The 15,033-nt window shown below is 37.5% G+C and overlaps 1 protein-coding gene across 2 annotated transcripts in view; it reads right to left on the bottom strand.

The window, feature by feature from the left end:
- The window catches only part of LOC149553773 (uncharacterized), a 163,174-nt gene that overhangs the window by 79,061 nt on the left and 69,080 nt on the right, over positions 1-15,033 (bottom strand). For both annotated transcript variants that reach the window (XM_089789130.1, XM_089789129.1), the window contains exon 6: positions 120-239. In XM_089789130.1, coding sequence (XP_089645256.1) covers positions 120-239 — 120 coding nt within the window. The remainder of the gene's footprint in view (positions 1-119; positions 240-15,033) is intronic.

The raw sequence follows: 15,033 nt of genomic DNA, 5'->3' as shown, positions 1-15,033 counted from the left end.
TACTTTTGATATGTAATTGAAATGTGACCAATCAGCAGATTGTAGACTACTGTAACACTTGTTTACCATATTAGATAGGTCGACAAGCATAAAAGCACACATGCATGATTTATAAGCACCTCCAAACGTGGAAGTTCGGTAGATCCATCTTTTAATCCTTGTTCTGTAATTTTGATCCTCTCATGAAGTCGGTTTTGTACATACTTCAACTTTGCACATAATTCTCGTATGCTAGAAACCTAGAACAAGTGAAACAAAAAAGTTACAAACAAGAATATCTCACAGCAATACACTTCCAAGATTTGCTTTTATAATTAGAAAATGACAAAAGCCAAACTAATTGCATCAAATAATTATTTGATTGACAAAATATAGAAAACATATACATTATTATAATTATCTTTTTATATCAACTATAGAAACCTTTTAACAATTGGGAAACTAATATGGATGTTTCATGATTTTCATGAAATAAGTTAACATTCAACATCATAGCTACTCAAAGAAGAGAATGCAAAGCAGACTTCAGAATTTGCATATTCTTATCTCTATACATCTCAGTCTAACCACCTATAAATAGTACTCCAGATAATTTATTATTTATTGTAGGAAAATGATCTGAGCATGAACCAAAAAGGGACCCGCCACCAAGAGGGCTGGTAACTTCGTGGTAGAGTACACTAGCTGCAAAAGGGAGATGCTAGGTTCAATTCCTAGCTATTTCATGCAAAGTTGGACCTGGTACCAAAGCCTAGGTCAGTACAATCAAGCCAAGCTAGGATCCCCAAGTACATGCAACATCGCTCAAGAGGGATTGTTGGTAAATTAGCCACAACTGGACTGAAGATATACCAGACTCCAACAGGGCCTACAGCTTGATGATAGAGCACCTCAAGAGCAAATGAGGGAGTCATAGTTTCAACTACTACAAGGTGAATAAAAAGTTCAGTGATATGCTTTCATCACATCAAATGCTCTAGCACATCTATTTCTCTATTTGTTGGTATATAAATTCACATCCTTACCTAAAGAATTGTTTTTGAAAATGGAAAGACGGTATGTTAACAGTGAACAGTGTGACAAAACTATTACAAAAATAGAAAATTCCAATCTAAGTAAAAGCTCTGTGGAAAAGATAGAAAGCTTTTATACAGGAATATAAGGAAACAAAAGCTGTTTAAACAGTACATAATTGAGAATTCCAAATGGGAATACACCCCCAGTCTATAAATCAAAAGAATGTTGCACTGTGTAATAAATTAATAATAAACTTGTTGGTAAATTAAGCATATGAGCAATGAAAGATGACAAATGATCTTTCAATGATTGCAATGGTGCCTCTTGATAATCATTTGGCCAGCAGATAAACAGTTCTCCTGGTTCCATAAGCTAAGAAGTCAAACAGATATCCAGGATCCATGGCTGCCTTGGAGCATGTTTCATTACTCAAGGAGAGAGGAAAATCATTCATAGGCACTGGCCAGCAGATAAACAGTTCTCCTGGTTCCATAAGCTAAGAAGTCAAACAGATCTCCAGGATCCATGGCTGCCTTGGAGCATGTTTCATTACTCCGAGGAGAGAGGAAAATCATTAATGGAGACTCTGTTACCGAGCATTGTTTTAAGGTATTGTGTACTTTGCAACAAGCAAGATTTCAAAGATAAACAGTATAACAGATACCTTAAGGACCATTTTGATTGGGCAGGAAAGGTTCGAGAAGGGCAATCTTTCAATTTTACTAAAATAATTTGATTATTTCATTTTGAAGTTCTAGGTAGATAAGTGACAAAGAAAATGGATGACCTTTGCAATATATTCTCAGGGATAGATAGACACATGATACTACCAAGCATAGCCTTTAGCCTTTTCTTGTTTGATAGACTTTTAGTTACTTGTTAGATGACTAAAAAAGAGGCTATACAGTAAAAATTCATATTTAATATTGTTCTTGAGCAAGCCATTATTGGGTTCTACCATTGCCTGTTAAAAAAATCATTTTTCTTTAAGATTTTAATGATTTACCAAATTGCCACTTCTTATTTGGATAAGTGGACTCTAGATTACAATTGACAATACGAAATTACATCAATTTTACAATGGGGTTATGTGGAGAAACCCTCTATTAATACCATATATCATTTGAACCGAACCAAAAAAGCAAAGACACAATGTTTCTACAAAAGCTCACAATCTTCATTCAAACCATCAGAAGCAAGGATCTTGCTTGAAAAATCTTCATTTCCCTTAACTGTTACCCTCAAGAATAAAATCCTTAAGCCTTAACTTCCAAAGAAAATATTATACACCATTTCTGACACAGAATTTAATAAATAAATTACTAATAAGAATGAAATATAAAAATAAATAAATATTATCATTACAATATAAATAATTAAAAACATTGAAGTATAAAAATAAATAAATAATATAATAAAAAGTCCCTAAAGAAACTCAATTATAATTTTATTATTATAAATCTCTAGGGGCCATTACAGAAGTATGTAGGATAGATGAATTGACATATCATACCAAGGAGAAACACCTCATCATGATAATGATTAGAAAAATTAGTGATTCCGATGCAAAACAGAAGTGGATCCAGCAAGTGGGATTTTTTTTTTTTTTTGTGGGGGTGGGGGTGGGGGGGGGAGAGGGGGAGAAGGGGATGCATGTATATATGTGTATGTATGTATGTGTGTGTATAGACATATACCGGTGACTTCAGAATCCAGATATTCCTTTCTGCTTGAATGATATTCCTTAATTGCTTCCACTGAAGAGAGTTTGAATGCCTTTATATATCTGCTCCAGAATATGATAGGTTGTGTCATCAACAAACATGACTGATATCTATTCATTAATGTTTCTTCTTGCATGCTAATCACACCTTTCCATTGATTTTTTATTAAATTATAATAGCTGTTTCTTTATGCCAAGTGCTTTCTTCATCCTTAATCGTGCCTCTTCATGTCATCATTGTCTTCTGGATAGATGGTGTTACTTTTACTCAGAATTATTGCTCTTCTAACTAATGAATTATCCAATTAATATAATCACTAGTGTCATGACTAATCAATATTCAACCTTAATCTCAAGGCATATGGATTTTTTTTTTGCGGGGGTCTGTGTTTGATTGGCTGCAGGTGCTTCATGCTGTAACCTTGGAAGTGCTTTCTCTACTGTGATTGATACTAGGGTTTTGATGACAGTGGGTCTACGATTTGTTGCTCCCCTCTGCAAATTGAACACGTTCCTTTGCTCCTACCTGCCGTGACTGTGATCTTCATAAGTCTGTGAGTTGGTGTGTTCCTTTTTACTGTTGTTTCTTTTCTGTTTATAATGGCAGTTACAACGACTACAAGAGATAACCAGAATCAAACCATCAAATACCAGCGCTTATGTGATCGCGTTTTGAAGCTGGAGATGATAACATCTTGCTTAAGGAGCAGTTTCTAAATTGACAATAGAAATTGCAACCCTCAAATAGTCCATGGAAACGAACACCTTGAATATTCAACATTTTTCAGATACTTTCACCTCTGAAACAGCAGGGTTAAAATCTAGTATAGAGGCTGTCATTGAACAGTTAGACGGACTGGACAAAATCAAAGAACAATAGACTGAAATGGCAACAATAAACACTTCTCTGATTGCAGAAACTGAACAGAAGGTGAAATCATGGGCTTCTCTTTGCACCAATACAAGTACAGATACTACTACCCCCAGGCTAAGTATAGACAAGATTGTCCAAGGTAAGATTAATGACGAGTGGGTGAGGCGTGCACGTGAGCTCAAATTACATGTTCGTGGTCTTACACCCACTTCCGACCCCGCTGTTGCTGGACATTCCTTTCTCTCTGCTCAACTGGGTATCTCAGATATTACCTTGTATGGATGTTGGTTTGGTATGGGGGACACCCTTTTCATCAGATTCTTCTCTTTTTCAGATAGGCTTCGTGCCCTTAGAGTGAAGAGAAATTTGTTTTCTCTCCCCTCTTAAATTTATTTGGACGAAGATCTTACTAAGGCATAGGTTACAGAACTCAAACATGCTCGAGGAATTGTAGCGGATGTTAGGCGTGCTAGGAAATGGGTTGTTAATAGGAATCTTAGAGCAGTGGTACGTGATTCTCCTCCTACTGGTTGGGTAGAGAGGACAACCTCCACAGCGGTACGATGGTTCCAACAGTAGTCTAACAAGAGGAAGCCCCCTTCTCTTCTTGTCAACTACTGGAATGGGAATGGCTCTTTAGGGTCATTACCCGGTCTTTTACAGGATGCGGTGGGGTCCTCAGATATTTTGGCCATTACTAAGACTCATGAGAGCCCCATGCGCCCTCTTCCAAGTTATCCTGGTTATCAGTGGCTGTCAATTTGCAGAGATGAGCTCCGGACTTCTAGTGGGGTCTATGGGTCTAGGCGGGTTGCTTGCTTGGTTCGTAATGATATGTTCAGCTTCACTTCAATTGTTCACTCTTGCCTTTGCCAGATTTATGTGGGCCCGGATTGGTCGGCGAAAATACCAGCAAAAAGATATTTTTATTTTTGTTTGTTATTTTCCACCGACCTCCTCTCCTTATGCCATTCATGACTCGGAGAATGGAGATCCTTTCTATGATCTTCAGGAGAGCATTTCACAAAATTTGAGGCTTTAGGTGATATTATTATTCGTGGAGACTTCAACACTCGAACCAGTGATCTTTAGACTCCTTTGCATGATCATGGTTCCGATTCGAACTGCACTTCTGAGTTAGACCCAACTAGTATGGGACTTTAGTGCACCTCAAAGGATGTTCTTGGACTGCTCTCAGGTTATGGCCATCACCTCCTCTAGCTCTGTGAATCTTCTAGGTTGTTGATTCTAAACAGTTTATCCTTCCTTCCTAGATCGGACCTCTTTACCTGTCGGTCGCACTGTGGTGGTGCGAGTGTTGTTGACTATATCATTTCCTCTCATTCCTTCATTTCTTCTATCCGAAGTTTCACCATTTCGCGTCTCCCCTTTGGCCAATCATGCTCTTAGCATTTTTGTTTGCGTTTCACCCCACCCATCGCACTCCTTCCAATCTTCACACTGCCCGACTAATACCGTCTTCTTTCCTACTCGCTTTCATTACCCTGAAAGCGATGGTGATCTTTTTATTTACCACATTAGGAGACTTCTGACGCCTACTAGTTTTAGTGAGTCGCTTTCTACCTCTGACATGTTTGATTCACTTGCCTCTGCTATCTAGGATTTTGCTCTCCTTTCTATTCCTCACCATTCCCCTCCCTCTCTTAGAGCCAAGCGTCAAAATACTTGTCCTATAAATAAATGGTTTGATACTGATTGCAAAGCTTTCCATCTCTCTATTCGCGTTGCCTTTGAGACTCAATCTCCTGCCTTCACCCATCTACGCTTTTCATACCTCTGTTTTCTTCACCACAAGAAACGTTCTTTTGCCTCTTTTCAATGCAAAACTCTTTGCTCCATGCTTATACAGAATCCCCAGATCTTTTGGCGTACCCTTTTCCCTTGGCGCTCCCCCCATCCTCCACTCTCTGACCTCCCATATCATTACGCTTTACAACATTCCTGGGCAGCCACCTCTTCACTTCACTCCACCTCCATTTTGCCATTTTTTCACCTACTCCAGTATTATTGAGGCCATCAGATCTTTGGGATGCAGCAGAGCAGCAGATGAAGAGGGTTTCCAAGCGGAACTTTTCAAACTTGGTGCTTCAGTTCTTGGATTTGAAATGTCCCCTTTTTCTGGGACATTATAATTCTATGTTGCCGGCTCACTTTCACCTAGGTTTCAAGGGAAAAAAGGTTTTTTACGGGGTTCAGTTCGAGATTTGGCCTAGACATTTCCAGTTTCAAACCCATCAAAGCAGTTTTGGTAGGTTGTCCAGATACTTACTATTTTTAGTAAGTAAACAAAGCATAGTATTTTCAGTACCTCAGTGTTGGTTTGGAAGTGTCTCACTGAGAGCTTTCCAACAAGCTATTGCATGTGATTATCTAAGTTCATTTGGTCAGCAATTTTGATGCTTGATGATTATATGGTTTACTGACTAAGTGACTATTAAAGCTCATTTAACTTGTCACTTTATTTAAAAAGGTACTATGTTCACTTAAGTGACTCAAGGACAGAAAAGGTGCTTTATCCCACATTGCTTAAAAGAGCATGCATCACATTGGGAAAAGTGATAAAAGTACAACATACTTCACATGGGAGGAAATGAAGATTATAATATTCAAACAAATATTAATACGGAGCTGGAAACAGTTGCTGATTATTTCTTCTAGGATGCAAACCTTTGAAGAAGCATTTGAAGGTTGGACGAAACCTAGCCTTCTTACAGGTTTTATCTATATTTGTCAATCTGATTGTTTTTACTGTTTATAAGATTGGATCATTTGGATAGTTGCATGTTATTGTATTGTTGTTGTATAATACAGTAACGCAGTGGTGGTTAATTGTGTTAATTTCTGGTCTATATATGTACAATACAGGAGAAATAAACAAAGTTTTCTGAGTTTTCGTTGTATGCAAATCTGCAGGTTACAATTCAGATTAAGGTCCTGGAGTTTGTATCAAATTTTGGTTTACTATTCAGATTTTAAATCTACAAATATATATATCACAGTTTTTTTGGTAAAATATCCGAAAAGGGATATTACAGTGGTATCAGAGCCAAGAATCCTTCCATCCTATGGAATCACGCAACACACAAGATTTCATGAAAAGAAAGGATTACAAGTTCTGGTTGCTTTGATGTGATTGGTCTGACACTTTGAGGATGAAACCCCTCAAGTCTGGAAATGCTCAAGGAGTTGGATGTTACCCCAAGCTTCCCTTATTCTTCAATTGTGTTGGTTTGGGTAGAAGTCGGCAAAGGCATAAGGTTCTAGTTCAAGCAAATAAGTAAGTGTGGTTGGTATGTGTTTGGAATGGTTTAATACAATTGAGTTTTTACAGGTGGCCAGGCAGATCAAACTGACAACAAGTTAACTCTTATTCGGGCTGAGGAGTACAGAAAGACCCTTGTAATACTCCTCACATATTGAGCTTGTCTTAACCGCTCTTCATCATTCACGTGTTAGGGAAGGAAACACAGAATAGCACCGAGACACAAAATCTTGTGTCGAGACATAAATACAGAGACAGGTCTCAACGCGAGGAACTCCATTATGCACATTCGACAGTTTGAAGGCATCGAGGGTTGAAGGGAAGTGTTACTACAGTCGGCATTCACCATCATATGCGATACATGGGTCGAACATACCAGGTCGCAGGATTTAATATCCTCTCAATGAAACAGCCGGAAATCTTAACGTGGTTTTTTCAAGAACACTGCCAGCCGGATACGTAACCGGCACTCCTGGAGAGACTCACTGCTGCTATGGTCGCTAGTATATAACCCACCACAACAATCTCAGAAAACGGTCGGTCATTCTTGCCCATGAAACGCAATGTTTAAATCGATATATGTAATATTTGGCTTTAACTGCTATACAGTCAATTTAAACATGAGACCATGTTCAGACGTCAGACTGGTTTAAAACGACTGGGTATATTGACATTCAGTTTATTATTTTCTACTATTTCACTTCAAGAACTGATTAAGACTTTATTTATTTCAATGCTATGGTTTGATTCCAACTGTTTGACGTAGTTAATCTCTACATTACCTCATAGTTTTAATCAAACAAATCAGAGGTTTACTACAGTGGTATGCCCAGTTGAGAAAGTCAAACTCTATGAATTAATGTAGTAACTCATTGTCACATTTTAAATTTATATTCAGAGTGTGGAAGGAAGAAAACCAGTATGCTATGAAGCTACTTGTGAAGAGTTTTTGTGCTTAATGTATCATGTTTTTCTAGAATAGAAACTCCACACATGTTAACCCAGGCTATTCAAATGTTGTTCAGAATGTATTAGAGGATATTGTATAACTGTTGACAAATTTCCAGCTACAGTACGAACTCTCTGAATTTGAAAATTATCTAAGAATATTCTCTATTCTCATTCAGCAACTTCAATCAGTCGATATCCTTACTACTCAGAGAGTGCACATGGTTCTGCATCGCACTTTGAAAGAGCTATCGACTAAACATTTGACTACAGATCAACATACCTTGGCAGAGATCACTCCTCAGCTTTTTGATTATACGTGGTATCATTGGCGCAGTGATATGCAAACTATTCTTCATGAGTTTTCTATGTTTGTTCAATCTCCTGTTGAAACATTGAATATTATGTTCAGTTTGACACCATTTTTCGTGATGAAATCTAGAAATGTTATTGGTTAAAAGCATCAGTTCCTAGTATAGGAATTAATACGCAGTGGTTAAGGCTGTTCAAAAGTACTGTTCTGAGGGTACTAGAGGTTGTGGGATAATTGTTTGACAAAATTACCAGTCACAGATTGGAATTCTCTGGTTAGAATTAGCCAAGAATATTACAGTGAATCCAGCTCTGGCATTGAGAATCCAATAAAGATCAGCAAAACCACACTCAGGGCTGTACAGGACAGTATTAAAGTTGAAGACTCTTTTGTGGTTTCGATGTAAAGGCAAATGATACCTGCAACAAGAAGCAACTGGACGATAAAATAAAGGTTGCCGCCACAAAGGAGCAAATATAGTTTGATGATAATTTTGATAATTTATTGAGCAGGAGTATATAAACAAGCATTCAGTTACTGAGAAAGTCATTGGTATTACAGAACATCTGCAAAAGAGCTCATTCCCAGAATTATCAGCTGCAACCATACAGGGACTGATGATGGTTTGAAGGTTTTATCATTGGTAAAACTCACCCCAGCTTACCCACAACATCACAGTTTGCGTACCTACTGATGGGACTGAAATTTCTTGGTGAATGTTTGACGAAATACCTTAAGCCCAGATCATAAATCTTTGGTCAAAACTGGGAAGTTTATTACAGTGAACTGGACATTGAATCAGTTAGTTAATCATGTTTACTTCAAGTACCCAGAAGCAGTGGGACCAGAATATGGAGAAGCTTAAACAAAGTTTGAAAAGGTTGGATGAAAATCAAAAAAAGATGAATGAATTGATTTCAGACCCTGCAAAACTAGACAAAGTGGCACAATGTATGGTTTCCACTGTTAAGAAGACTACATCACAAAGCGAAGAGAAAGAAGAACAAGAGGTCTCTTTATTATCTAGAAACCTCTATGATGAATTCCCAGCAGTTAGTGACCATCATACAGCTGACCTTATGGAGAGCAAAAATCAGACCTTAGAAAACAAATCAAAATTCATTGATGACAATGAATCCCAAGATCACGATATGGATGGACACACAATCACCTTGGAAGTGGAAGTGCAAGAAGATACTGTTATATCAGCAGCTTCTACCTCGCCAGTTGAGCCATACTATGAGGTGCATGGCAACAGAACCCTAGATATTGAGGAGTGCCTAAATGATAGCATACACTATGTTTCTTATCATATGGTGAGTGACATTAATTCAGCCTCATGTCACAGTGCAGATGACAAATCGGAAGATTTGTGTGGAAATGTTTCGTCACAAGGGGATCATCATTTAGCAAGCCAATAGAAGGTTAATGACAGGATGCTTGCCACAACCATTAAGCATTTTGATGTTGCTCCTCAAATGTTGGCCACCTATGATTGGAGTACTCCTTTGACAGATAAGCATGGTGATAGTGTTTTTTCCCTTGCAGAGATACATGCACTCTGAGAAGTGATTGGAATGATGAAACAAAATTACCTACAACTACTTGCTGATAGAGATTTTTTTCTCGAGTGGGATTGCATTTGTTATGTTGCATTGCAGGGAAACGAGAAGGTTGATAAGTTCACTCATGAGTTTGAGGTGACTATGGACTCTTTGTAGAGTGCCCAGTTAGCCCTTCAAGAGTCACAATTACAGATTGAGAAGCTTACAGAGTTGAGTTTGGCACAGTCTCCACCAACTGCAAATATAGTATAGTTACATACAGAGGCAGTTGATAAGGATTTTATATCCATGGGTTGTAGTAGGGATGTGGTTACATCTATCACAAATATAGTGACAAAGGTTTCAGCTAGGATGAGTACCTTGGTGGAGAACAGTAGAGAACCACTACTTGTATCGAGTTCTCCTGAGGTTAGTGCCGTGACAGTTGATACAAGACAATTTATTGGTAGCTCTTGTGTCACAATGGTGGATTCTTCTGAGAGTTTTGCGATAGTACACAAAACTGCTCCGTCATCCACACAGGGCATTCACAGAGTGTCATCCGTTGGGAGTATAGCTCTCATGTTGATTTGTTTCCATCTCTTAGAAGCAAATCTATCACTTCATTCCATGCAGCTGATTTTGGATGCCGGCTTGTTGATTTTCAGAGTCAGAGGGATCAGCTGCATGATTCAAGTGTTTTTAGTGATGAGCCATTGACAGAGATTGGAGCATTTTACCGTGAATACACAGTGAGGAGTGCTCATCATTTTTCTTTTGACCCACACACAAAGGACTTGATGATGCATTGGTGTGGATTGGTTCCAGAATTATACCATCCTTTATGGGATGGGTATTCACCATCTTCGGAAGATGGGATTAGTGGCTGCAAGCATCCGACTCAACTGTTTGTGGGGGATTACTTGCAGGAAAAGTTGTCAGTTATACATCATGCTGATATGTATCCAACATGGTTTGCTACTTCTATGTCACAAAGTTCTCTTATGGGTACATGGTTACAGGACAACTATGGTGTCAGTTGGCATGATGGTTTGGTTAGTTATCACATCCATGGGAGTTTAGCGGGAGCTGTAGAGAGATGTGTTATAGATGCTACCAGGTATTTTTATTTCTATATGGCGAATGGATGTGGGGTTCGATTGTTTTGGGATCTAGATGGTGACAAGTTTGACACAATGTATTGGGTGTTATCATCTTGTGGTGGATATTGGTATATTGCCGAACTCCCATCTTCACTTGACAGTAGAGACTTGCAGGGTCACTCATGGAGTGAGAAATTCATTCTGACTGAGGGTATTGGTACACAGAGCAGCAGCATATGCAAGTTGGTGTCCCTTAATGGTGAGCCTTTGTAATGTCCCAGAATTATAATGTCCCAGAAAAATGGGACATTACAAAGCTTTTGTTTTGGCCGGCTCTTCTGTTTGTATGCTTAGTCCCATAAACCTTGTTGGTTTTTTGTGGACATTAATATCATTATCTTATCTTATCTTATACTTATGTAATCGCTGATCACTTTCCTAAGGATTTTTGTTTGATCATTGACCCTTGTCTTGTCATTAATCAGTGGTTAGTCAAATCAATGTTCTTGATGATTGCTGATAATATAATCAATAGCTGCTTAGCCTTAATCAGTACTGGTTAAGATGTTCAGTAATCTTAATTGATGTCATTGATTTAGTCAATATCCTAATATATCAATACGTTTGTTGATCAAATTACAACTTGATCCCAGTTGGCTTCAACTGCTTCGCAAGGAGTTTATCATGGTATCGACTTGCTATGATGTTTGCAATGAATACTAGAGTCGAAGGCAGAAGACTTTAGAGAAGTCAATGGATGCACTATGAACCCATCAGCCTACATGATATTTCCCTTGTATGCCATTTTCCTTAGTTTATGAAACTCCCAGTTTGAGGTGTGTTACTATTCCTTGGTATGTTGTGCTATACTTCGGATCCTGCCCTGCTAATTTTGGAATGAAATTAGTGAATGGACTTGATAACCATCTAAAAGAGTAGAGTTCTGTTCCAAATTTTCTATTGCTATCTATACATCCTTATGCATCAGTCATATGTCTTGTTTTCTATTCAGTGATAATTGTCATGCTGATTGTGTTCTTCTATGATGATGATATCATCCTACTTTTCTAATCTAAGTTACTGATTCTTCCTCAGCAACCCTGGGATATTTCCCTTGCATGCCATTTGCCTTAGTTTATGAAACTCCCAGTTTGAGGTTTGTTACTATTCCTTGGTATGTTGTGCTATACTTCGGATCCTGCCCTGCTAATTTTGGAATGAAATTAGTGAATGGACTTTATAACCATCTAAAAGAGTAGAGTTCCATTCCAAACTTTCTATTGCTATCTATACATCCTTATGCATCAGTCATATGTCTTGTTTTCTATTCAGTGATAATTGTCATGCTAATTGTGTTCTTCTATGATGATGATATCTCTATTGCTATCTATACATCCTTATGCATCAGTCATATGTCTTGTTTTCTATTCAGTGATAATTGTCATGCTAATTGTGTTCTTCTATGATGATGATATCTCTATTGCTATCTATACATCCTTATGCATCAGTCATATGTCTTGTTTTCTATTCAGTGATAATTGTCATGCTAATTGTGTTCTTCTATGATGATGATATCATCTGTTGATACCGGTGACTTCAGATAAGAAATCTGGGTTATGCCAATACCCAAAAATAGCTGATTGCTAACAAATCTGTTTATTAACAGCAATGACACCTTGAACCAAGACGTCCAAATACAGTTCAAACAACAAATAGAACCAAGATGTATATTAATATGCAACTCATGTGCATCCGGGCTGTAAGTATCATAGGATAACATGTAAATAACTGCCCAGAACTGTCAAATGCCATAGACAACTAGACACCCAACCAATGAAGGAGTTACAAAGTATTAATAGCTTGGCCAGCCACAATACCATAGACAATCAATTAGCACAGTATGCCCTACTAGAAGATCTTCAGTCACATATCTTCCCTCTTAAGACACCAACATCATCAAGTAGAAAGCACAGAAATCCTTGCCTGGACTCTGGGTGCCTGTGGGTGGTATTCACAGGGCTTCTGGACACACTAGGCATCCACATGCACCAGCTTCCGCATCCAGGGTTGCTGAGGAAGAATTGGTAACTTAGATTAGGAAAGTAGGATGATATCATCATCATAGAAGAACACAATTAGCATGACAATTATCACTGAATAGAAAACAAGACTTATGACTGATGCATAAGGATGTATGGATAGCAATAGAAAGTTTGGAACGTAACTCTGCTCTTTTAGATGGTTATCAAGTCCATTCACTAATTTCATTCCAAAATTAGCAGGGCAGAATCCTAAGTATAGCACAACATACCAAGGAATAGTAAGACACCTCAAACTGGGAGTTTCATAAACTAAGGCAAACAGCATACAAGGGATCATGTAGGCTGATGGGTTCATAGTGCATCCATCGACTTCTCTAAAGTCTTCTGCCTTCGACTCTAATATTCATTGCAAACATCATAGCAAGTCGATACCATGATAGACTCCTTGCGAAGCGGTTGAAGCCAACTGGGATCAAGTTGTAATTTGATCAACAAACGTATTCATATATTAGGATATTGACTAAATCAATGACATCAATTAAGATTACCGAACATCTTAACCAGTACTGATTAAGGCTAAGCAGCTATTGATTATATTATCAGCAATTATCAAGAACGTTGATTTGACTGACCACTGATTAATGACAAGACAAGGGTCAATGATCAAACAAAAATCCTTAAGAAAATGATCAGCGATTACACAAGTATAACAATAGATCCATATGCCTTGAGATTAATGTTGAATATTGATTAGTCATGACACCAGCAATTATGCTAATTGGATAATTATTAGTTAGAAGAGCAATAATTCTAAGTAACAGTAACACCATCTATCCAGAAGACAATGATTACATGAAGAGGCACGATTAAGGATGAAGAAAGCACTTGATATAAAGAAACAGCTATTATAATTTAATAAAAAATCAATGGAAAGGTGTGAATAGCATGCAAGAAGAAACATTAATGAATAGATATCAGTCATGTCTGTTGACGACACAACCTATCATATTCTGGAGCAGATATATAAAGGCATTCAAGCTCTCTTCAGTGGAAGCAATTAAGGAATATCATTCAAGCAGAAAAGAAATATTAAACAGATGAAGAGTATTTCAGATCAATTTTAAGAAAAAACGATGTCCATGTATAAATACATTATTATATGAAGTTCATAACCATAGAAGAGGACTATGTAGTGTTGATGCAGAGATAAAAAGCAAAATCTTGCCATTATAGAGGTAGAGATTCAACAGATATATGAGAGATCTATGGAGATATGAAAGAGAAATCTATACAAAGATGAAGAAGAAGACTGGATAAAATCAAAACAATTACTGTACAAAACTTAGATCTATTTATTCAAGACCAACATATGTTCTCCTATTGAGATTGCCATAACATAAACAGCCCCTCTATAATTACGAATCAATATCTATATATCTATAACTATCTTGCACATATTGTCTAAAGGCTAAACCACTATGGATAGAGGGTTAACGTAGTCAATATTTGGTGATTCCAAGCTAATCTCCAACATATAGCACTAAACCATTATCAACATCAAGGATCATACTATAATTTGTGTTTGGCAATATAAATCTTGCATAATATCGTGAGAGTTGATATTTACATGAATATACCTCTCCCTTAATATATTGTTACTATACATGTTTGTGAGTCATATTGAATTTATAGCAAATAACAGATTGGATAGAAAGAAGTTTCTTGCAATTTAAGAAATTTAGAAAATATCTAAGAAATTGCACAAAAGGGCCACTACAGAAAACCCATGTTACCTGGGCATGCATCCTTGGGTATTTTTAGGCCTCCCAGCCCTGTTGATAAGGGATGCCTAGGGGACTTTGACTTTGAATTCTAGAGGAAACTTGACTTTGACTCTCAAAATAATAGAAATTTGGCATAACAATTCTTCTATTTTCTATATTGAAGGTTCTATAATGTATAAGTGCATCCTTTATCCATATTTTTGTACGAATTTTTTAATTTTCCCTAATTTCATAAAGTTACCAACTTAACCATCCCTAAAGTTAGCCAAAAATATTGCCATCCTAGCCACCCCCCCCCAACATCCCCTCTTGTACCCAACCTAGAAACTTAGGGTAATCTTGGAAACTAATGGCAGCCAACAAAGTTGAATGCCATAAAGATTCTCAGCTATGCTTGATTAT

This window comes from Cupressus sempervirens, chromosome 6 (assembly GCF_028749045.1).
Source record: "Cupressus sempervirens isolate cs-2001-9-10 chromosome 6, ASM2874904v1, whole genome shotgun sequence".
NCBI lineage: Eukaryota > Viridiplantae > Streptophyta > Pinopsida > Cupressales > Cupressaceae > Cupressus > Cupressus sempervirens.
This window is presented reverse-complemented; position numbering and strand designations above follow the sequence as displayed.